The 25,024-nt window shown below is 36.5% G+C and overlaps 1 protein-coding gene across 1 annotated transcript in view; it reads left to right on the top strand.

The window, feature by feature from the left end:
- Window positions 1-25,024, top strand: part of HDAC9 (histone deacetylase 9) — a 662,132-nt gene that overhangs the window by 279,174 nt on the left and 357,934 nt on the right. Inside the window, exons 4-7 of the mRNA XM_082692420.1 lie at window positions 9,342-9,583; window positions 14,494-14,644; window positions 15,663-15,789; window positions 18,027-18,148. Coding sequence (XP_082548546.1) covers window positions 9,342-9,583; window positions 14,494-14,644; window positions 15,663-15,789; window positions 18,027-18,148 — 642 coding nt within the window. The remainder of the gene's footprint in view (window positions 1-9,341; window positions 9,584-14,493; window positions 14,645-15,662; window positions 15,790-18,026; window positions 18,149-25,024) is intronic.

Below are 25,024 nucleotides of genomic sequence, written 5' to 3'. Positions count from 1 at the left end.
GTACCTGTGTGGCCTCCATTTCCCTCATCTGTGAGTAAGGAGCATAATTGTGTCTATCCCGTGTACCCGGAGAGTCCAAACTCCTATAGTGTTGTACAAAAGAATAAATGAATTAACATTTATTTTATAAAACATTCAGAACAGTGTTTGGCACATCATAAGCCCTGGTATTGGTGTTGGCTTCATAATTTAAATTAAAAGAAAGCAACTCTCCAGACTGACTAACATTATGGTATCTTTGTTCTTAACCAAGTTTAGAAAGCCAAATTTGGAATCCGGCATAGGGAAGTCACATTTTATTAGAATGCTCAAGCCCTGAAAACTTTGCATAATTCCAGGCTTGCATAATTATTTTAAAACTCACATATTCAAACTGCTTCCTGACAAAGGATAGTGGGTATTTCTACTTATGAGCAAAAGTGGTGTCACCATGTGGCAAAAACATAAACACAGGTGCCAATGCATTTGTCTGGCTAGATTTGAAATTATGCAATGTTAGATGAATTTTTTATTTTTTAACATTTACTTTTCCCCCCAAATTGTGTGTACAAAGTGAAACTTTATTATTTCCAATTCAAAAATTCCAAATTCCCATAATTCCATAAAACAGTAATGCATGTTCTTTGAAAGAGCAGTAATATAATTTGCCTCTGATTTGAATTCAGCAAATAAAGAACTAATGCCGTTAGAAGAGTGATTTTCAAACTGAATTCCTTGGAGCCTGGATTCCCAGGGGAAGCAGCCAGAGCGGAAGCTAGTGGGTGAGAGACGCTGATTCCTCCTGAAGAGTTTTGCGTGTGCTGGTTTTATATGTTGGGGCTATTCATAAAATTTTATTTGAAGAAAGTGTCCAGCTGTTTAAAGAAATGTTTTTAAAAGCCAGTGCAATCCTATATTAGAAGGGTTTAGTGGGACTTTAAGAATTTTCATTTTGTAATAAAGATTTCCTCAGAACTTAGCAAACAGCCCAGACCTAGAGAAGGAAAAAAAAAAAAAAAAAAGAAAGAAAGAAAGAAAGAAAAGAGTAAATTGGTTGAAATCCTGTTCTCATTTTGCAGGATTGAAGATTAGAGGGTAGAAAGGTAAAGGTGGCTTGGAGCCAAGAGGAAAAGAAGTGAAGCACCATGCCTGGCATTTCTGCTCTTTTTCCCCTCCCGCTTTCCTGCACTTTTAATACACGTCGTTGTCTTGAATATATTAAGCATTGAAACTCTCAGAAAAGATTGAATTTTTCCCCCCACACTGTTTAAAGGTAATTTTCCTGGCAGGATACAAGAACCAATCAAAGTTCTTTTTCTCTATCATGAAAGAACACAGTTGCATACTTCCACAAACAAGGGTTCCTGATAGAAGGGTGGGGATATGTTCTCTGAAAAAATTGTATTTGCTGAATACACAAATGTAATTGGGACCTGAAGAGTGTCGTTAGAGAGGGGTATCTGCTGAGAGAGGTATTTAGTCAATCGGTATTCATTAAACTGAAACTTAGGTGTTGAATTTATCTTACATGTCAGATGACATGGAGTTAGAAGGAATCTGTTGCTTCAACTATTAGATTTTCATAATAAGAAGGAAGGACTGTTAGCCCTTTGCAAAGTAACAAGTGAATTATTATCTGTGACCTAGAAGAACATGTAAGTTGTAGGAAAAATCCATGGTGAAGGAAACAGTCTGTCCCCCCTTCATTGTAACTCTTGTTGAAGTCAGTTTGCTCATCCCAGGTGATGAGTGTTCTATGTGGCTAAATAAATAACCTTCTGGATTAATATTTATATTTTCTATTTTAAAACACTAAGATTTCCCATCTACTGAAGGGTTCATTTACAGGTACTGTTATGTCAGGTTAAATTTTTATCTCAAATTACAAAGTAATATGGATTAGGTGCTTAGCTCATATTACCTGGAAGTCACAGAAATGGGCTTGATCTTGTTTCCATACTGCAAGAAGCTCAATGAAGCTTTTACTTGGTTCTCAAATAGTGAGGAGCTAGCAAACACTGCAATAGTTTAGAACTAAGTGGGTATTACAAATGAGTTGGCAGTTCATGTTTGTGTTATGGTTTGTTATGACTGCTTAATTCAAAAGCATATTTGCAGAGAGGGAATTTGAATTAAGTAAATCAAAATAGTAAGGCTTTGATTAAAAAGTTAGCTTTCTTTAACTTAAATGTTGATATTTCAAGGCCTACTGAAATTTTAGTCATTTGTGGTTATTTTTGTTTCCTGTTCAGACCCCTGGGAAATAAGAGAATAGTAAATCAAAGCCCAGATTGCTTCTTGCATTTATTTTCTTTTCATTTATGCCATGTATGCATGCACTTGAAGAAACTAAAGACATGTATAACTTGAACAGAATCATTTGGAGGGAGAATTATATTTCCGGACTAATCAGTTTAAATAATTCTTGTTATAAAAATTATTCTTTTCATGTTCGATAATTTTCTAGTTCTTTTTTTATTTCATGATGATGCTGTCATAAGTAGAGACAGTGGAAGCTAAGAATATTTGTATGACTAAAGGGACATTTGGGCAGCTTTGTCACCAGGCTGAGAATGTATTACTTGTTTTTTCCTTTCCCTGTTTGATGTTAGGCACACTCAAATTTACTAATTTACTTATTCAGAGAAAATGTGCTTTCCAAGACAGAAAGAACACGACACATTTCAATGAAAAGCCTTCAATAAATGGTGTCCTGTGTTTTTTTTTTTTTTAATCAGTTATTGGTTGGGCGCCTGGGTGGCTCAGTGGGTTAAGCGTCTACCTTCTGTTCAGGTCATGATCCCAGAGTTCTGGGGTCAAGTCCCACATTGGGAGCCTGCTTTTCCCTCTGCCTCTGCCTCCCTCTCTCTGTCTCTCAAAAATAAATAAATAAGATTAAAAAAAAATCTAAATCAATTATTGGCTATTTTAGATGAAATATTAAAGAATTTTGATTAAGTAACTTCAGGAGGATTTGTTCTTTTCTATTTACATTTAGTAATTTAATTCTTCATTTTTCAAATTTGAGATGAAAACTTTCTGAGCTTACAAAATGCTGGCCGAAATTTCTGATAATATAACACGGGGTGATCATTTATGAATTAAGCCTTATTGTTTCAATAATTCTGCACTCTGGCTTGTTCTTGGTGATCCCTGCTAAGACAAACAGCATGGGTGGATTAATATAATTTTACTCGGGTTCCCACCCCATTTTGGTGGTTGTCACCTGTCAGTACTCTGAGTTTTAAGGGTACATTGGGATCTGGGACATGTGAAAGGCACATTAAATAGAAAAATATTTGAAGTCATTTTTTTTCCAAATACTTAGTATTGTTGGAAACTCATTCAGTTATCAATAATTTAAACAGTCAAATAATATTTATCTGAAATTCAAGCAATGAATAAAGACCTAATTAGTAATTGCTTGAGGATTTTAACTGGGAGTGTGTATATGTGTGCATATGTGCACAGGCATTTCTAATTTCATTCCCATATGATTCTTCTGACCATGGACAGTCCTGGTGGGAAAAGAGAAGAGGACCCAGGTGGGATTCTGGAATACAACATCATTGCCTTTCATGTGTCATGTTTTCTACATAAGTTTATGGGTTGACCTTCTGCAGCAAAATATGAGTTCTCCAAAGGCTTTCCTTACTTCTGTTGCTGACTAAAAAACTTTTTTTTTATTTTGTTATTTCATAGAGCTTTACCAATACTTGCTGAATAAAGGGGTTAGCTAAAAATGATGTCAACCTGATGATACATAAAAGCAATGATTACGATGTTGTTTTAGATACGTACAGCCCTAAGCCGTCTCTGATACTTTCATAAGATAGTATAGTACTTAAGAATTTGTGCTGTAATATGGTTATTAAGACAAAGTACTAGATAAACAAGATACAAACAAGCATCAGGTAGTTTTGTGCTCTGATATAACCAATAGGATATAAGGAACAAAAATGTAAATAAAATTATGAAGTTGTGTATGTGTAGTTTCAAAACATTCTTAGAAGGGGGTGGGAGGTGCTAGCGGGATTTCAGAAAAAGGGAATATTGAAGGGATTTGAATGGGGTTAAATCAAGTTTATGGAGTTGAGGAAAGAAAAAAGACTTGAGTTCTTCATTTATTTCCCAAAATCTGTGGATTCTACCTGAAAAAAAAAAAAAAAAAAAACCTCTTCAGTGATCAAAATAACCATGACAAGTGGCAGGGAAGCTAGAATCTATCCCCCATTGCAGAGTCAACTCTTTAGGATTGCTCAGGATGGGATTGACAGCGCAATAGTTAGGACAAAGACTGTAATGTGCTACTTATGGATTGTCATCTACCCTTCCCCCAGATGTCATCTTCAGTTTTTGTTCAAGAAGGTTCGCAATGAGAACGGCTTATGATAGCTGATCAGATGATCAGAACATTTGTTTCTCCCCAATTCTAGTACTTGTAGATGATATGTCCACTTGCCAGTGGTTGTGGAGAACAATTTCCTTGGTGTAAAGAACTTAATTTCCATGTAAATTGGCTCTGGACAGCATTGGTGATGCTGTCGCTGTTGGTGATGCTGATTTGTAGCTGCTGTAGCTATGAATATGAACTGAGATAAACATGGTGCTAGTTTTTATTGCATTTTTTCAAGTTACAACTTTTAGCTGAGTTAGTACCTACAAATGGTGGTGAGATTGTGCCTGTGCCAATGGTTTGTGAAAACCTGTAGTTTGCACGCTACTACTTTGAGATCTCATTTCAGTGGGGCAGGGTGAGGCCTTCAGCTATAGTTGTGATAGTTGTAAATGGTCAAAAATGTGCATTCTTTGAATTTTTCCATCCATCGGGTTTGCAAATTGTTCACCTAAAACAGTATTAAAAATAATGGATTCTTGTTTGTAAGTTAGCTGACAAAGAGCAACGAAAGATTTCTGGTCTTGAACATATGAAAATTCTCCCTACTTACCTGTGCTATAAATAACAGTATCTAAAGTGAAAACTTAAATACTCTATGGTGGTTAGGTTATCCTTCAAACTCTGAATTAACACTTTTAAAAAATATTTTTAAAAATTTGTTGAAGAAATTAAGTTACAACTATAAAGTGGGTATTGTTTAAATAGATGTGATTATATGGTTTGAGATTTTTATTTTGATGTGGAAGATTTTTGTTTCCATGTTCATTAAAAACTATTTCTAAAACAAAATTGCATAACTTGATTAAGGCTAAACAGAAGAATAAATAACTATCAAAGAAACAATTAAGAAAGACACTGGAGGAAGAATGAACAAGGCTTTGTAAAGTGATAATTAAGACTAGTTAATATATATTTTGAGATGTTGTAACTGGGCATTTGGTATTAGAATAATAATATAAATATAACATATATATGTGTTGGCATGTAGTTGAAATCTCAGACAATCATAATGAGTCCAAATAAAGTTATGAGGTCTCAAGCTAAAGTAATTAAGATCTGTTAAGAAAACATGATTTGTTTTTAACTAGTGCTGCTAATATCTACAGTTTGTTGCACCAACTTCTTTCTAACTTATGTATCACTGGCACCTGTTCAAAGTAATTTATAAGAAATTTGGATGTTCCTAGACAAGGATGTTATGAATAGAGATGATTCCAGTTCCTCGCTGTTAAAATTGGTTGTTATTTTTTCTTTTAAGTTGATTATTTCTAATTATGCTAATACAGCAGCTGTAGACAATGCCCTTTCTTTCACATTTCATGATATGAAAGTAACTGTAACTTGTTGAGACTCAGCCCTGGTCTTGTGTTACTATTATTAGTCCTGGGGAGGCTTATTAGCCTGTCACAGACGCTGTAAGAAAAATCCATCATTTCTTTTGGAATACGATGAGTCTTTGTCACCCACAATGCAATTAATGTTAAAAATAGAAAGAATGGTTATGATATGATTATGATTAGCCAGAGATGAGCTATTGTCCAAATAAAAGAACTAATCCAGCAGGCCAAAGATGACCTCTACGGTTTGCTGATTGCCATTTCTCTCTGCGTTTGATGAAATATTCATGCGTTTGCTCTCCTCTCTGCAAGCACTATTGATTTCTTGTATAAACGCTGCTATATTTAGTCTAGACAAATGGAATGTGGATTGCTGCTGAATAAATTGGATGAAAGACTGGGATCTTGCTTGCCGCTTTCTCTCAGTCTTGGGCAATTATTTATAATCAAGAGCAGTTTTTGTAAGTCGAGGGTGATTTTTCACAATTTAGTGATTAGTCTCTGAACAAAGGCAAGCAGTTAGACACAATCATTTCTGTTGGGATAGCAGGTTAAGAAGTCAAATTACCCTTTGAGGTTTACAATAGCTGTTTTCGAGAGTTCTGGGACTTTTCTTCCCCCTTATCTTGTTTTGTGGGAGAGGTTTCTTAGGGATTTGATGTTCACAGTTTATGGATAAGAAGAATGACAACAAGAAAAGACCCCAAGGTCTCCTGACATTCTACATTTTGTCTTTATAGGGTTACGTTCTGACCTTTGTTTATTGGGATTTCCATATGTAAACACTGGAGGCTGTAGTTCGGCCTTTATAATGCAAAAATGAAATATATCATTAACAGTCATTGCTTTTGGTTAGAATTAGACCAACTTTATAAATTAATGCTCAAAATCTCGTGTTACTCCACAGTCTTGATTGAAAGTTCTACAAACAGACTCTGCTCCTACAAAATCATACAGGCCATCATCCTCATTTAATCCCAAACTTGTCACAATTACTATCTCTCCTTTTCATAAATATCAGTGTTTTAGAAGACACTGTCCACCAAACTATGGTTTATTAATAAATTGTTTTACCATTTCCGTTAAAGTGACATGTGTAGTACCATCAATGCAAGCTTCTGATCAATACGTTGAAAAGTTGACCAGGGTTCACAACCCAAGATTGATACCAGCGTCCCCTCCCACCCCACCCACAGGTGCATACCACATGCCCTGTACATATATGCAGTTCAAGTGATAAGTAAGGACATTAATGTTTCATTCAATATTTGCAGCCTTAACTTCTACAGACAAGATTTCTGTTAGCCTTTCTCGACTCACTGAAAATAGCTCTTAAATCCACACGGAAAATTAACTTTGTAGTTCCCAACCTGGAATCTACAAATCTAAGTTACTTATAGTAGTTGTCAGAGCATTAAATGCAATTTGGAAAAATACAGAAAAGTAAGAAGGGGAAATTATTTCTACTTCCACTCCAAAATAACTATGTTCTGTTCTGTATGTCACCAGTCTTTGCTACAAGGATTCAGAGACTAATACAATTAAAAACGCACTAGAAGATTTGCTCCAAGAGGGCTGGAAGTTTTGTCTTTTTTCTTTCCTACTAAATCTTACATCCCTTAGAATTTAAGGCTCTCCATAAATGTGAATGTGTATTGGCTTAAGTTGTATTTATTTAAAGAGTTATCAGAGGGTATATATCACTTTTATTACTGTTTTTTCATTTAATGTTGTAATAGCATTCTTCATGTTCCCATAAACATTACTTTTAATGAGTATGTGTTTTTCCACCATATGGATGTGACATATTTTACTTAGATGCTTCCTTGTAGTTGGTGGATTTCAATTAAAATGATAATACTTCAGTGGACGGTATGACATTGAACTGTATTTTCCCGTAATTATTGTCTCCTTAAGATATATTCCTACAATTGGCAAACCTGAATCAAATGGTAGAATATTTAATGATTCTTCCTACATAACACCAAGTTGTTTTTCAGAAGCTTTAACCATTTGGTAATACCACTTGCGATATGTAATTATCTACTTGTTCAAATGCTTATGCCACACAATGGGGTATTATACACACATATGCATATACATGGATCGTACAGATGATACTTAATGTTTGGAAATGATGCCTTACTTTGACTTAGAATTTGCATTTCTTTACTAGTAAAGGTAGATCTTTAAAAATTGTTTATTTAGGGACACCTAGGTGGCTCAGTCATTAAGCGTCTGCCTTCAGCTGAGGTTATGGTCCCAGGGTCCTGGGATCAAATCCCGCATCAGGCTCCTTGCTCACTGGGGAGTCTGCTTCTCCTTTTGCCTGCTGCTCCCCCTGCGTGTGCACACTCTCTCTCTCTGTTTCTGACAAATAAATAAATAATAAAATCTTCTTAAAAAATAAAGATTATTTATATTCCTCTATACTCTTTTTCCAGTTTTCTAGAAGTTTTAGTGTTTTTATTTTCTAGTATTAAATGAAAATCTCATGCAATTTTATTTGCATACTTGCTCTTAATATTTTTGTTTTGTTAGCTACACTGTGTTGATATATTTTTATACACAGGAAAATTCCATTTTTATTAATTTAAAAAACCCAGAGCGTTTATTGAGAAATGTTCTGTATGTTTTAAGTCCTTAGAGTGGATTATCCCAGTTAGTTCTTTTAACAACTCCATGTTGTTACTTCCTATATGCCTTGTCTATGAATTTTTGTGCTTCTACTGTCCTACAAATGATCTGATAGAAGTAGTAAGAATTTTTTATATGTTATCGATTTTTTTAAATTTAAATATCTTATAATTATTCTTGTCAAATTAATTAATCTCATTAGTCTTTGTTTCTCTGGTGGTTTGATTTGTTTTAAGCTTCCTCATCATTTTTATGCCTTACTCATTTTAGGAATAAGGTAACTGAAATATAGTTTATCATCATTGAAAGACTGAACACTTGTGGTTGATTAACTAATCCACTCACCATTTTCAACATCTTAGCATGCAGATTTGTACTTGTTCTTTGCCAGGTCCAACAGCCCCACAGATACATTGTTGAAAGCTTTATTCTTAAGGAATTCCTTAATTCTTGAGGAATATATCTTAGAATATATCTTCTGACTCTGATTACAAACTAACTTGCCTGCAAGTATAGAAATTGAGTGGTGATAGAAATTTCTCTCTTATAACTTGGCATTTCTTCTTCAGTAGCGTAACATTTTTTTGCCCCAGGTTTGCCTAACTTACTACTAAGTGGTCCAGTAGAGTATGTTTTGTGAATGACTTTGATACCAGGAAATAACTGGATTCATCTCTTGGTGGTTCTTGGTTTTCGGGTTTTTTGTGGGGTGGGGTGGTGGTGGTGGGTGCAGGATTCATCTCTTTGAAAAAAGAAATTCAGAAGATTCATGAGAGTGGCTTGCTGGGTGAAAGTTAGCGTATGGTCCATTTTACCAGAACTGATACACTAAAGGCCTTTTATGATCGTTGTAAAAATGACTACACTTGTTGACACTGTTCGTATAGGGTATACTGTTTTTTATTTTTTGTTTGTTTCCAAATCAACATACTCATTTCCTATCCTCTGTCATGCCCTCCCACCCTTTCTTTTTCCTCCTGCTTCTCTAGTGGATGTGAAGTCAGAAGTTCCCGTGGGCCTGGAGCCCATCTCACCTTTAGACCTGAGGACCGACCTCAGGATGATGATGCCTGTGGTGGATCCGGTTGTCCGTGAGAAGCAACTGCAGCAAGAGTTACTCCTTATCCAGCAACAGCAGCAAATCCAGAAGCAGCTCCTGATCGCCGAGTTTCAGAAACAACATGAGAACTTGACACGGCAGCACCAGGCTCAGCTCCAGGAACACATCAAGGTAGCAGATGTTTCCTTGCCTCTGACCTTTTCACCCAGGAAGGCTGCAGCAGGACGTGGGCATAACAAGGAACATTGGGACGGGGTGGGGGTGAGTTTCACCATGATTAAGATGCGGGAGTATGGCCTGAAAGAAATTGTGATTTTACTGGTGAGCACCTTGGGTAAGTAGTAAGAATGCTGACTGAAAAAAAGCTTTGCTCTTGGTGGGGGGGGGGGGGCGTGGCTCTCTCACTCTCATCCGTTAGTGTACAGCACCTTTAGTAGGGAAAAGCAACTTTCCAACCTCTGTTGAGTTTGTCTTCAATATGATTTTGTTCTTTGGCCCTGTCTGTTCTCCACCAAGAAGAACCATGAGCCTGGGAAGAACCATTTTATATTTTTACAGGGTCTGCATAAATTACTTATCAGAAATGATAAAAGGAGAGTCTTTTTTGTTTTGTTTTTGGTTTATATGTGGATTTCTTTTTTTTTTTTTTTTTTAAGATTTTATTTATTTATTTATTTACAGACAAATCACAAGTAGGCAGAGAGGCAGGCAGAGAGGCAGGCAGAGAGAGAGGAGGGAAGCAGGCTCCCCACTGAGCAGAGAGCCTAATGCGGGGCTCGGGACTCGATTCCAGGACCCCAGGATCATGAACTGAGCCGAAGGCAGAGGCTTTAACCCACTGAGCCACCCAGGCACCCCTATATGTGGATTTCTTAAGCTTTAATTTTAACTTCCAGTTATTGAACAGTCAGGGTAATATGAGTTTCAGGTGTACAGTGTAGTGACCCAGCACTTCCTATATCCCACGGTACTCATCCTAAATCCCCATCACCTGTTTTACCCATTGCCCCAGCTGCCTCCCCAAAAGGGTATTCTGAATATATCCTAATTTTCCCCTTGAAGAAGACCTTATAATGTACACATTTAAAGTGATAACATAAAAGTTCAAGAGAATTACATATGAAGAAACTGATGCAAATGTTCTTAATACTTTTTATATAAGTTTAATAGACTGCAGATAAGAATTTTTTGGAAAGAATTTTGGGAGTAGTTGATAGTTTGAGATCCAAATTGTTTAAAATATTCTAGGAGAAATACATCCATGTCCCAGAATTTTTTATGATAGACTATTCTGTTGTCAAGTCATTTTAGATGTATCTGGATATCAATTTCTTCTTGTTTCTTTCAGATAAATATTGCTTTAGATTTATTTGGGAAATGTCTATCAAGTTCTTGACAAAGACATTTAAAACATAAAGATATTTTGGTCTGATTAAGTAGATGTTTAGTTTGATTTATTATGACAGTAATAAAAGTCAGCAATACTTACATAAAATTCCCATTTTTAGGTTTATGTCCTTCAAAATGATGTAAATACATGTTAACTTAGTAATGCAATAAATTACACGTTCTAGATACTTGATCTATTACTTACTTGCGTGTTATATACAAACACATTTATGTCAGATTAATATAGATAACCAATCTATGTTAATATTATAAAAAATTACCACTTTAATATTAGTCTCTGAGAAGGTAAAAATACTATCCTCTTCCCTATATCCTTTTTAAGATACACTTTCTTAGCCTGAAAGGCCTCTTTTATCTTCTTTTCCAAAAAAAAAAACTTTGACATCTGATAAAAAAAATCAGTTTTCTTCTTTAGTAAAGTTTACTAAAAGAACCCTTACAATTTATTATTCTGTAAGATACCTTAAAACTAAGAGTAGGGATTTTGTTTTGGGTCTCATATGGAACCAGTAGCTCATGGCTGTATTTTGTAGAATAGGAAAACTTCATTTAGTTTATAGACATATTTTTTTTATTATGTTATATTAGTCACCATATGGTACATCATTAGTTTTTGATATAGTGTTCCTTGACTTATTTTTAAAGCATTATTATTTGACCCTTGAAAAAATATCAGGAGCACTGATGTTTAGATTTCCTTCTCCATTCATTCTTGGCATGTTAAGATGACAATGATGAATGAATAAAATTTATATTCTTCACCATACTTTTAAAAGTACCTATATAGTTCATTTTGCTGTGATACTGATTCATGTTACACTGAATACAGGACAATAGTAATGCTTCTTTTCATTTATATTTGGTATCTTTTGTAGTTGTAAAGATTAACATGAAAATTTTTGAGGTAATGTATTGTTCTATTTTACTCACAGGTTAATAGTAACAAGTAGGTAATTAAGTATTACTTTAGCTCAAACAAAGTAATACAGTAGGTCTGCTGACATCTGGAAAATAGCAGAAAAGAGGAGGCTCTTGACAGAAAAAGGATTCTGAGATAGCTAAAAGGAAAATTTAGTTTTTGAAAGGATTTTCCAAAGGCATAGGCTGTTTTCTCGGAAACTAAAGATCTATTTTAAATTTCCTTCTAAGTTTAGGAAGCTTTTTACTTTTTAAAATTTTTTGTTTTATTTTACTTTATGTTTTTTATGAGAAGGGCTGAGTTGATTTTTTTTTAACATTCACTTGGATTTTATGTTTATGAGGAACACAGTACATGAAGCTTTACTTATATTAGCATTTTGAATCTTTGGTTTCTGTAATCAATATCTGTTGAGTTAGATGTTGTTATCCCATTCTTCCACTTAGTAAGCTGAGGCAGAGAGAAATACTGAAACTTACCCAAGACCACACAGCCAGTAAATGGTTGTTCCAAGATTTGTAGTCTTGCCTTGTCTGCCGTCAGAACTACCACATCGTCCTCCCTGTGTCGTGTATCAGAACATCTGAAAATGAGCAGTTGATGTTTTGTTCTTTCTTTTTTTTTCCAGTGTCAGTCCTGCAGTCTTCAATAATGAATAGTAGCTATGGAAATTAAATTGTGTGCTTTTCTAGATTCCTAAGATAGATTAAATTTCAATTTGATTGGGGCTTTTGTTGAAATCAGTTTCACCAATCTCAGTAGCTGTATAAAATTAATATTTAAGGCAGAGTTTAAGTGAAGTTATAAAGTTTTCTTTTACAGTGCAGTATCTAAAGTCATCCAATAAGGGACTGATATATCAGAGCCAAAATGCCAAAGATTTTAATATGAAGAGTAACCAGAAATGCTTCTAACCATATCCTTCAGGGAGAGGTGAGGCCATCTTGTTTGCCATGCCAAGTTGGTTTCCTTTCACTCCAGAGTAACTGATGCCATTCCAAAAGATTTTTGGTTTTGTTTTCTTACTTATCAGCATAAATTTCAGATTTTTAGGTATCTAATATAAACAACAAATTACACCAACTTCATTATGACTGAGATCTAAAAACAGTAATAATAATTAAAATTAGAATGGTTCAAACTTACAAACTAAATCTCATGTGCATTCTGAACATGTTGTGTGATGGAGATAACTTCTCTTATGTACAAGGAACCAGGGCTTTGAGTAGTTTAGTAAGGTGCCTGGATTTCATATCTAGTAATATCAGAACTTAAGTAGAACTCAAAATCTTTAGTTACTCCACAGTGAGCACATTTATTATTATTCACAGATACCTCTTTCTTCATCTGAGAGAAAACGGACATGTCAAGACAGTTACTAAGAATCCATCGTTATGGGGACCTGGGTCCCTCAGTCATTAAGCATCTGCCTTTGGATTGGGTCATGATCCCGGGGCCCTGGGGTCGAGCCCCTCATCAAGCCCCTCATCAAGCCCTGCATCGGGCTCCCTGCTCGGTGGGAAGCCTGCTTCTCCCTCTCCCACTCCCCCTGCGTGCGTTCCCTCTCTTGCTGTGTCTCTATCAAATAATTAAAAAAAAAAAAAACTTAAAAAAAATTTAAAAATCCTTCATGTTCATGTTACCTATTGTTTGGAACTAAAGTCAAGGGGTTCAGACGACCTGACAGTACTTTAATGGAAATGATTTTGTTTTGACCCATCTCTAATCGGAAGATTTTTGCCTGCTGGATGAATGAACTAGGCTTCTGCTGTTTTGAGAGACATGCCTACCATGAATGTATAGATACATTAATCCGAGAACATTCTCTATAAGGTTTTGAAGGTTTTTAAAAAAATTTTTTTTAAGATTTTTAAAATTTATTTGACAGAAAGAGAGATCACAAGCAGGCAGAGAAGCAAGCAGAGAGAGAGAGGGGAAGCAGGCTCCCTGCTGAGCACAGAGCCCAATGCAGGGCTCGATCCCAGGACCCTGAGATCATGACCTGAGCTGAAGGCAGAGGCTTAACCCACTGAGCCACCCAGGCGCCCTGAAGTTTTTGTTTGTATGTTTGTTTGTTTGTTCTTGGAAGATTTTACTTATTTATTCGAGAGAGAGAAATGATCAGGGAGAGAGCAGAGGGAGAAGCAGACTCCCCACTGAGCAGGGAGCCTGATTAGGGACTTGATTGATCCCAGGACCCGGGGATCATGACCTGGGCCTAAGGCAGACGCTTAACAGCTGAGCTACCCAGATGCCCCAGGTTTTGATTTTTAACATTTATTCTGTTTCAGGTAGACTTCCCTTAAATTAACTCATTTCTCACCATTCCTTTGGTTTGATATTTTCATACCATTTCTCAGGATAAGAAATAAAGATTTCAGTTGTTTATTTATAATGGGAGGGACTTGATAGAACAGACCTCTGGGCCATTCTTGCCTTTGCCTGTTTCTTATATTTCAGAATTACAAAGAGAAGCTACTCAGGGAAATAAAGATTAGAGCAAGTTTGGGAGTGGCTTTTGGTGGGGCGGCACAGCTAATGAAGCTACCTAAAAACTTGCTGATTGATGACATGAAGACCGTCTGTGGAATTAGTTGTTTGTCTTTAGATTTCAATAATTTACCAAAAAGTGAGTAAAAATGTAAATTAAACAGAAACAAGTTCCAGAAGCTCCTAACAGTTTGATTTGGGTCAGTGATGACAATGAAGCCTAAAGAAATTGCACACTCTCATGTCTTTCTCTTCTCGCAAGTTGCAACAGGAACTTCTAGCCATAAAACAGCAACAAGAACTCCTAGAAAAGGAGCAGAAACTGGAGCAGCAGAGGCAAGAACAGGAAGTAGAGAGGCACCGCAGAGAACAGCAGCTTCCTCCTCTCAGAGGCAAAGATAGAGGACGAGAAAGTAAGAGGCACCAGGGGTAAAAGATGCATCTCTCCCCTCCTGTTTAGCTTGTCGTCATTCAGAGTGAAGCCTGATAAGGAGTGGAATTAAACTTGTCAAAAGTAAAATAAAATAAACTTGTCAAAACTGTCTGCATTTAGTTAAAGAATAAATTGTGGACCCCCGTCTAAAACTTTTTTGACATTCACATCCCATGTCTCTGCGTTCGGTCTGCAGTGTCTCAGGGAAGTCCTCCGAGCATTGTTTGGCAGAGATACTGATTTCTGTTATTTTGAACCTTTAAAATGAGTTTCTACTAAAGCAATCTAGCCATGCCATATTGTTTTATTAATAAACTTACTTCCACATTTCCTCACTGTACCTTCCTTCTGCTCAAGTAATAATTGCTCTGTAAGTCAAGCCTTTGCCTCCATCTAGTTTTTGAGTCCCCGGACTTAGGGAAGATTTAAGGCAGAACATTTGTTTAAAAAAACTATCCACAAGAGGGAGACAGATCCAAATAATTCCCTTGTCTGAGGTCAGTTCAGTATCAGGATGTAGCACTAAAGATCAGATGACTAGAACTGAAACTGTCAGTGATATCTATTTGTTTAATGCTCAAAAGAGTTTTTTAAAATGTGAGTTTTTCAAACTAGTAATTCAGGAAGATCATTGTATTGTGTTCAATCATTTATGTGGTCCCCTAAGACTCTTAATTTTAAAATGCAGTGTTTTATTCCTCATTTTTTTTTTTTTTACCTCAGGAAAAAATTATTCTTAATTTTGGGACTCCCCCTTCTGCAGAAGCAATTAAAGAAATCATCCAAGGTCCTTTGAAAATTGGCGGTTTGAGCAGTAGTTACAAAACATTACCTATGCCATTTTCAAAAGCCTGTTTAGACTCTGGTTTCTTCTTTTAATAGGAAAGCTTCATATGCAGTGACCAGTGGTGTTACTTCTTAATTTTTGCTAAATACTTCAGAGATACAGAAGGACAAAGCCCCACATCAACATCTGTTTCTGTATGTGTGTGTTTCAGGGGCAGTGGCAAGTACAGAAGTAAAGCAGAAGCTTCAAGAATTCCTGTTGAGTAAATCAGCAACAAAAGACACTCCAACAAATGGAAAAAATCATTCCGTGAGCCGCCATCCCAAGCTCTGGTACACGTATGTTCAGTGTTTAATCTTTTTCCTTCCCAGGGGTCAAGAACACAGGTTCTGTGCTCCGCCAGCCTGGGCATTGGACCGGGGTCTGCCAGTTCTCAGCTCTGTGGCGGTGGACAAGCTCCTTGAATTCTCATCCTTCTCAGTGAGAAGGTCATGATAGTACCTGCCCTCTAGGGTTGCTAGAAAGGTCTTATGAAATAATACAGTCAAGTATGCAACAGAGAGCACTGCTTAATAAATGTTACAAGTATCATCTTGAGGGCAAGGAAGTAGATAATGTTTTTTGGTGAATGAGTAACAGAAATGTGGGGTGGGGCATAGAAATTAGTTCCTATTTTGCATTTTTCTATTCTCAGATGGTGCATCTGATATCTTTACAATAATTTCTGAAGATTTGGCAGGTTGAGACTTTATTTTACTTGGCTCGATAGAAGGTGGAGATCTGAGCTATTTTTAAAAGACCAGAAGCTTTTCGACTTAAAAAAAAAAAAAAAAAAAAAGGCAGGAAGACAAGGGAGGGAAGAGAAAGAGAACGGAGGCAAGGAAGTAAAGCGGAGTCTTCGTGACAAGTTTACCCCTGACCATCTGACTTCTTCTCTTGTCACACTGTGAGCTGAACACACTGCCTTCTCTCACACACCAGCTGACAACATCAGACACTGCTGTTACGGACGCCTGGAACCGTGTTAGAACGATGGGATACACCGTTCTCCTCTCAGGAAAATAGAAACAATGTGGTGTTTTTAAAAATCAGGACAAACACAGATAAGCAAATGTTTGGATAATAGACAGTAGTTTCATTTCTCTCATTTTATATGTTTACTGAATGACCATCAGGTTTTAGACTTACACTTTTTTGATTCTTCAGCTCATCAAAGATAAGGGAATATATACTTGATTGCTCTATACTGAAACTGTAAGCATCCCAGGAGTTCTAGTGAAAGAGCTATTATACTTCTGTTTTATAAGTATCTGCCCTTCTCAGCATGCAAAAAAAAAAAAAAAAAAAAAAAAGACTAAGGCAGATTCCAGAGTGCTGCATAAATACTTTTTAATGGTTTATGTAATTTCTATCAGGCATGTCAGTTGACTTGAGAAGCCAGTCCCTGAAGAAAATTTTCAGATGTTCAGTTAACATCACAAAGTATTTAGAAATAAACACCACTTTGTTACCTAAAATTACATACATAATTTCTAACTAATTCATATTCCTTGTAGGTTAAAGCTCATTTTAAGAAGAGGCAATACCTTTTTAAAGTGGGAAACAACTAACTAGAGGCAAACAGCATGTCAGCTGAAAGTTCTTCAGCTCTCCCCTTGGGTATATTAAATATTTACTTAGCAATCCTTTTTTGTGCTGACTTGAACTTCAGTAGGGTCCAACACCAGACACCATAAATCATTAATTTATGGAATCTGAATTTTATACTTTTTTTCCAGTTAAGGCTAGATGAAGTGTCCTTAAACAAGTTAATTTTTGAGAATGTGTGATTCAGATAAACGATACTGGTAGAATCACCACTCTGGTGGTGATACTGTTCCCTGTTGGTTGTTTTCTTCACATATCATAGTTGTGGGTGTTCACGTCCACTGGATAATTGACGTTCAGTTCTGAAGACTCCTCCCCAGGAGTACAGCTCCACCTCTTTCACTATATTTATGTAGGGGAGAGGAAACATTTTTAAAAACTAGTTTCATGTTGGGGAAATACGTGATTGCCAGCCTTTACCTTGGAAGTGCTGTTCAAGCCAGGGGATCTGTGAATGTGATAAAGGTAGTTTCGCTATGGTAGAAAAGCACCTTCTTGTACTTCTGTGTATTACCTAACAATTTTTGCAAATGAAGTCTCTTCTATATGTTTACTTGTACTCTGGCTATTCTACCCTTTTGACTAAAAAGGATTTGGGTGGTGAATTTTCCGTAAGTGTGACACCTAAGAGAAATCCACAGTGATCTCAGATGATCCAAACTTGGGCTCTCGGTGAATTCTCTGTTAGTGAGGCAAGGTCTGTACAAGTGAGTGACCGGACACACAGTGGTCATTCTTGGGGGTCCTGCAACATTCTGAAATGAACTGCTGAAATGAACATGGTTCTGTGAGGCTGTGATTGCACACACTGGACAGAAAGAACATAAAGGCAGCTGAGACACGTGTACAGCATGTGCAACTGATTATTGCTGACCAACATGCAGGAAAAACTCCAGAGCAAATGGTGAAGCTTCTTTTTCTTTGGTAGGGCTGCCCACCACACGTCACTGGATCAAAGCTCTCCACCCCTGAGTGGAACATCTCCATCCTACAAATACACATTACCAGGAGCACAGGACACGAAGGATGATTTCCCCCTTCGAAAAACTGGTAAGTTGGTTTAGCAAGACTCCACTTGCTTTTCCATAATGTACCTGTAGTTTTGTTGGGCCATCCTCTAGAGGAAAGCCAAAGGATTTGCATCACAGCTCTTCTGCCCCCTCCACCCCTCCCCTTAGCACAAACAAACATGTGCCTGCAGACACGTACACCCCCAATTTCAACACCAGTTGATTCAGGATATAATCAAAGTAACTTTTCTAATTTAAAAGTTTACTGTATTTGGATTTTAAACAAATCCAACAAAGAGTGGAATTAGAAAACAAAGCCAACAAAGAGTAGAATTAAGGAAGATAAATATTCAATTTCTCCAAAAATTTAAATCTTCTCCACTAATGAGGACCTCTGTAATTTCCCCCATTTATCTAAATTTTCCTTTGGCCTCAGCCATTTACTGCAAAAATAGGAATAATAAACTTTCTTTTTCTTGCACATTTTAGCACTTGTAAATTTTAATTGTTTTAAGTGGTGAAACAGATAAGACCAAGGCTACCTTCTGAGTAAGTGACTTGCCTAATGTCTCACAGATTACAGGAGAACTCAGATTGATGCTTTGTACCTAATGATCTCATGTAACTATATAAAAATTTGCTTAGGGGAACTGAGACAATGAAGCTTCTATTTGGAGTTTAGTAAACCACCTTCTGGCTCTAAGGCTAGTATTTGTTTGCTCATCTTCTCCATTTTCAGACCCCTGATACATGAATATTTAATGTGTTGCATGCTCTTACCTCTGTAGTAAATATATCTAAAGTTCAGGTAGATATAAGCATAAATACTATTGCTGTGCATTCTGTTCTAAATCTTGTGTTTTCCAAGTACAGTTTTTTTTTTTAAGGAAAATAAGCAAATTTTAAAATCTTTGTATCTAGAACTATCTGAAAAGATATTCAGAGAAGATAGTTTGGTCCATTGTAGTTTACTCAGGTTTACTTAAGACTAGAGCTATGTAGTTTGTATTTGAATCCTACAGAGCAAAAATGCTTTCCAATAATTATATTCATTTTCCCAAGCAATCGTGAGTAACAAAAATAGATATAGATTATAAAACACACGCTAAAGCTATTGTCTGCCATAATTTACCTTAGCATAATGAAGATTTAAAAATAAAATCCATCATAAGTAGGAGCGTACTACCTACCTTCTTTTGTACCAGGCACTGGGGTAGGATGGTGAAGTATTGCAAACCAGTCTTTGCCTTCTTATTTTTATAGCCCAAGGAGTTTTGCATTTCTATTATAAGACAATAGGTATAATAAAATACTTCCAAGAAGTAAAATACCTCCAGAGGGCTATGCAAAGAGGAGAATAAGATTTATGTATTACATTAGCATTTCACACTGTTATGTACAAATCAGATTGCCTTTCATGTAAATAAACGTGTCTGGGTTAAAAGGAAGAAAGCAAAGAATGAGCTTCCATGTATTTCTAAAACACAGAGTATAGTTTATGAAAATTGATCCATAAAGGACATGAGTTTTAGAATGTGCCGACTTTGATCTGCTGTCTTGACATTTAGTTGCACCAGTGGCTTATGTAGGAACTATTGACAGAGATTATGTGACTATTGCCCCAGGTCTCAGGGCAGTGACTGGCATTCAAGGGCCTGAGGAGTCACTAAAAGGAAAGAAAACATAAGTCCCCTTGTGGCAGGAGGTTACTGATGAGTGATATAGTTACATTCGTGGAGAAAGACTTCTACCCTGCTGTGCACACAGCCTTTGAATATATTCTTACCACTGGGAGACTGAAAACTGACTGCAGAGCTGACACTGACTTTGAAAAGAAGTGGCATTTGGAACCAGTAAAGCATCCAGAAAGAAAATCTGATCTTTTTCAATACTTAAGAACAAGTACTGAAAACCCATACTCTGTGTCCCAGTTTCCATGAGAACAGTTTAGGATTTTTTTTTTTTCTCTGTAAGGAATGACTAGCGAGCTGTTAATTTATTCTTGTAAAAAATCTCAGTCCACAACAGAATTCAAAGAGAAACCCTGTTCACTATATATGTTACAAAATTTTATTCAGATCTGCACTAATAGAAAAGGCATTTTCTGTGTCTGTGTGATACATAGTAATAGTGAAAAGATCCAGCCCTTGTCTTTGCTCATGTTCTATTTTATGTATCAGCCTAATATTTTAAGGTTATTCCCTTTGTAAAATTGAAAATCTGATATTAATGAAGCGTCAGGCCATTGATTTATAAAACTGAACTCTTCAAGCATTGTACCAACGAAGTTCTTTTGAACAGCCATTAATACCTTTATATCTGCATAGGGGTTTCAAAATATTTCTTAATTCAATTCCCATCATCTAAGAGAAGGACGATATAATTAAATACAGATGTTTTGTACACATTATCTAAAGTACTTAAGAGATATCCTTCATTAATTACAAATAGGCAGAACAGAACTCTTCTTACTTTTATCAATATGGTCCATTTGATATATTTCCAGTCCACTGAGAAAGTTTAGACATATATTTGCACTAAGTAGAAGAGCACTGAAATGCATGCAGTCAAGTGATGATTTTTATTGCAGCGTTTCTTGTGTGTTTATCACTTAATAGCTATTACAAAAAAGTAAAACATTATAATAATTACAATTAAAGATACATAATGATTGGGGAAACGAAGATATTTTTTGCATTAAGCTACCTTGTATAAAATGAAATCTGGAGCAGTGGCATCGATGACATAGTGTAAATACCAGGACAGCTGTAACAGAGTCAGCTTTTCCTACTGGGGCCTTATTATCACCCTCTGTGGTCTACTTGAATTTCACTGAACTCAATCTTAGAATTAAAAGAAGTTATTAAATGAGTGGATTCTCTTTGGATCCATCTGCACTTAGTACTGAATACTTCCAATTTCTTTTTAACCTACATCAGGCCTGAATTGCCAGTATGCATTAGCAAGATTTAAGGGAGTAGAGCTGGAACCAGAATAAGAAAAGTTGTAATGATCTTAAAATGATTAAAGTGGCCCCAGGGGTGTCTCCCTTAAGCAGTGAGCACAGTTTGGAACCTCTCTTGACCTCCCAGGACCCAGCCAGCCAGTGATAACCTAGGAACAGTCAATCAAAGAGGTCTCATTTGTCTGCAGAAATCTGACCTTTGTCATGCAAAGTGGACCTTTACTTCCTTCCCCTTAGGAGGATCAGGGTTGCGCCTAGCTTTTAGGAAACATCAGAATAATACAAAATCGGTGGCTCTAATCAGGCCCATTCCTAATTCATTTTTCTTTTAAATGTAGGAATTGAGATTCTTTTGCTCCTTTCACAGTGCACATTGAAGGATTTCATAATTAGTTGTGAAGTTGAGAATGAAATCATTGTTTTCAATTTTTATATTTATCACCCACACTTAAAATTAGCACTTCCTTTTAGAATTACCTTCTGTGATTCTTTTTGTTCCGCAACACAAAGATTTGTTGATACTGAAATTTGTACTACATTATTGAACTTTTTGTTTTGGCGCCAAATTATATTATACTGTGGTAGGTGACCTTTTATCCCCCTAATACAGTATATTTCTAGACTGATAACAAACTATAAAATAAAGGAAGCAGCTAGGTCCAGGCACTTTTGAAATAATGCGTATTTTTCCCAAAGATACTGCATATGTGCTGACTTTGAATTGACCTGCAGAACCATTTGAATTGGATTCTGTTCCAGTGAGTGTGTACATATGTTTCATAAAATGTTATGGTAAAAAGCTCTAGAGGTTTTATGCTCCATTATATTATTGGGGTCTTACCTAGTGAGCTTTGCCTTTCTTTGAATGTTACAGTCTTTCCATTTAATACTTTTAAACAAAGTGAACTGGCGGGCTAGATTAACCTCTTAAAGCATGCAAGCCATAGAAAGCTTGGCTCGGGCCAAGCCGACTGTTCCAGCCCCGCTGAAATATTCATCTTAAATGGTCAGCAACACTAGAGTCAGACTCCTATGGAAGAGGTCCAAACATAAGTTAAGGTTTTGGAAGGCCAGTGTCATTTTCCACACTGAGTAAATTGGAGAGAAGGCAGAGGTGAGACAGATAGCTTTATAAATCTCCCCCAGAATAACAGTTAGAAGTTATGTTCTGGTACCTTGGTGACCTATTCACGTTAGTATAATCCAGAATTAATACGAGGAGGGTTTTTTTAATCTTTTTTCTTTTTCTAAGATTTTATTTATTTATTAGAAAGAGAGAGAGAGAGAGCAAGCACTGAGCTGGGGGGAGAGAGAGAAGCAGATTCACCTCAAGCAAGGAGCCTGGGATCATGACCTGAGCTGAAAGCAGTCCCTTAACCCAGTGAGCCTCCCAGCACCGCCCCCCACCTTTACCTTATGTTTTAAAATCTCTCTTTCTTCTTTCCTCTGTCTCTCTAATTCTGTGTTTTTCTCATGATACACAAACACGTGCTCACACGAACGCATGGGCATGCACACATGTTTCTATACAGATAACATGAAAAGAACACTTACGCTTGTAAAAATATCACTCTGAATCTTATTCCAGACTAAAAAAAAAAAAAACTGGAGGATTTTTACCTGTCTTAGTACTCTTAGTTCTACTGTTATAGTCACTCTTGCTTAAAATCATTAGAATAATCTTTTGGGGATAAAATTACACCAGTTTTCCCAGAATTAAGAAGCAATGTGGCAAAGTAGCAACAGGCTTTGAATCCACCTACCAGTTTGAAGTCTGGATCCTCAGTCTTAGGAAATGTACTGAACCTCCTCAGCCTATGACTCAGTCATCTACAAAATGGGAATAATTATTGCATTTGGTTCATACAGTTGTTTTAGGAATTCGATGAAGTATTGCTGTAATGAGCTTAGGGTCATACCTAGGATTTAGGGAGTATGTAGTTAGTTGTATGTTTCTAGTTGAGAAGGAGTTCAGTTTCATTTCTTTTTATCAAGTTAAAACTCTATCTCTTATTGTTGTGGAAGGTCTTTAAGGTCTAACGTTCTGCCACATTTATTGATTAAACAAGTAACTGGGGAGAAAGTGACAAGCCTTCTTTTTAAGCTTTGTACAACTTGCAGTACTAATGCCAACACTGGAATAAAGGGTTTTGTCAGTTTTCTATTTCTCTGGCATTTCAGAGCCAAATACTGTGTCCCAAAATAGCAGCAGACTTGTTTCTGTCTTCTAACATAGGAGGAACACTAATTGATGCTTTGTGCTCACTGGGGCCAAACTGAGTTTTAATTTCTGCCCTTGACTTTATTTTTAAATTATGAAACTTTAATTTTTAGAATGGTTTTCGATTTACAGAAAAACTGAGCAGATAGTACAGGGCTTCCAGATCATTCTCCATCCACCCCCCACCCCCAGCCCAGTCTTTGCTCTTACTTACATCTTGCTTTAGTGTGGTACATTTGGTATACTCAATGAACCACTAGATACATTCTTATTAATGTAGTACATAATTTACATTAAAGTTGTTCTTAGTGTTACAAAGTTCTATAGATTTTGACACAAGAGTAATATCATGACATGTGTCCATCATTACAATATAATGCAATAGTTTTACTGCCCTAAAACTCCTTTCTGCCCCATCGATTGATCCCTCCCCCTGACCAACCCCTGTTAACCACTGGTATTTTACTGTCTCTATAGTCTTGCTTTCTGTACCATGTCATATAGTTTGAATCATATGGTATAATGTACGTAGCCTTCCAGACTGGCCTCCTTCACTTGACAATATGCATTTAAGATTCCTCCATGTCTTTTTGTGGCTTGGACGCTCACTCTTCCATTGCTAAGGAATAGTTGTGTTGTTTAAAGGAACTACAGTGTGTTCATCCATTTACCTATTGAAAGACATCCTGGCTCCTTCCAAGTTTTACCAAGTATGGATAAGTCTACTGTAAACCTTCCCATGTAGGTTTTATGTGGATGTAAGTATTAAACTCAGTTAGGTAAATTCATAGGACTGTGACAGCTAGATCTTACAGTAAGACTATGTTTAGTTCTGTAAGAAATTTCCAAACTGTCTTCCAAAGTAGCTGCACCATTATGCACACCCTCCAGCTGAGGATCAGGGTTCTTGTTGCTCCACATACTCACCAGCACTTAGTATTTTCAGTTTCAGTTTTTAGATTTTGAACATTCTAATGGGTATATGATAGTTTCCCATTTTGGTATTAATTTGTAATTACCTAGTATTCGTGTGTTATGTCTTTCTCCACCCCTTTACTTTTAATCTATTTGTGTCTTTATTTATTTATTTTTTTGAAGATTTTTATTTATTTATTTCAGAGAGAAGAGAGAGTAAGCATGAGCCAGGGGAGGGGCTGAGGGAGAGAAGCAGGCTCCCTTCTCAGCAGAGAACCCGACTTGGGGCTCTATCCCAGGATCCTGGGATCATGACCTGAGCGGAAGGCAGACACTTAACCAACTAAGCCACCAGGTGCCTCTATCTGTGTCTTTTTTTTTTTTTTTTAAGATTTTATTTATTTATATGACAGAGATCACAAGTAGGCAGAGAGAGACGGAGAAGCAGGCTCCCTGCTGAGCAGAGAGCCCAATGCAGGTCTTGATCCCAGGAGCCTGGGATCATGACCTGAGCCCAAGGCAGAGGCTTTAACCCACTGAGCCACCCAGGTGCCCTGTGTCTTTATTTTTAAAATAGTTTTCTTATAGGCAACATATAGTGGGTCTTTTTTTAAATCGACTCTGACAGTCTATTATAATTAGTGTATTGGACCATTCACATTTGAAGTGGTTATTGATATCGTTAGATTATTACCACCATGTGTGTGTAACTGTTTTCTAATCCTGTACTTACTCTTTATTATTATTTTTTTAAATTTACCTTCATTTTGTAGCTTCTCTGTACTTAATTGACCATTATATGATTCCATGTTCTC

This window comes from Mustela nivalis (assembly GCF_964662115.1).
Source record: "Mustela nivalis genome assembly, chromosome: 12".
Taxonomy (NCBI): domain Eukaryota; kingdom Metazoa; phylum Chordata; class Mammalia; order Carnivora; family Mustelidae; genus Mustela; species Mustela nivalis.
Note: the sequence above shows the minus strand (reverse complement) of the source record. Positions and strands in the feature narration are given on the sequence as shown.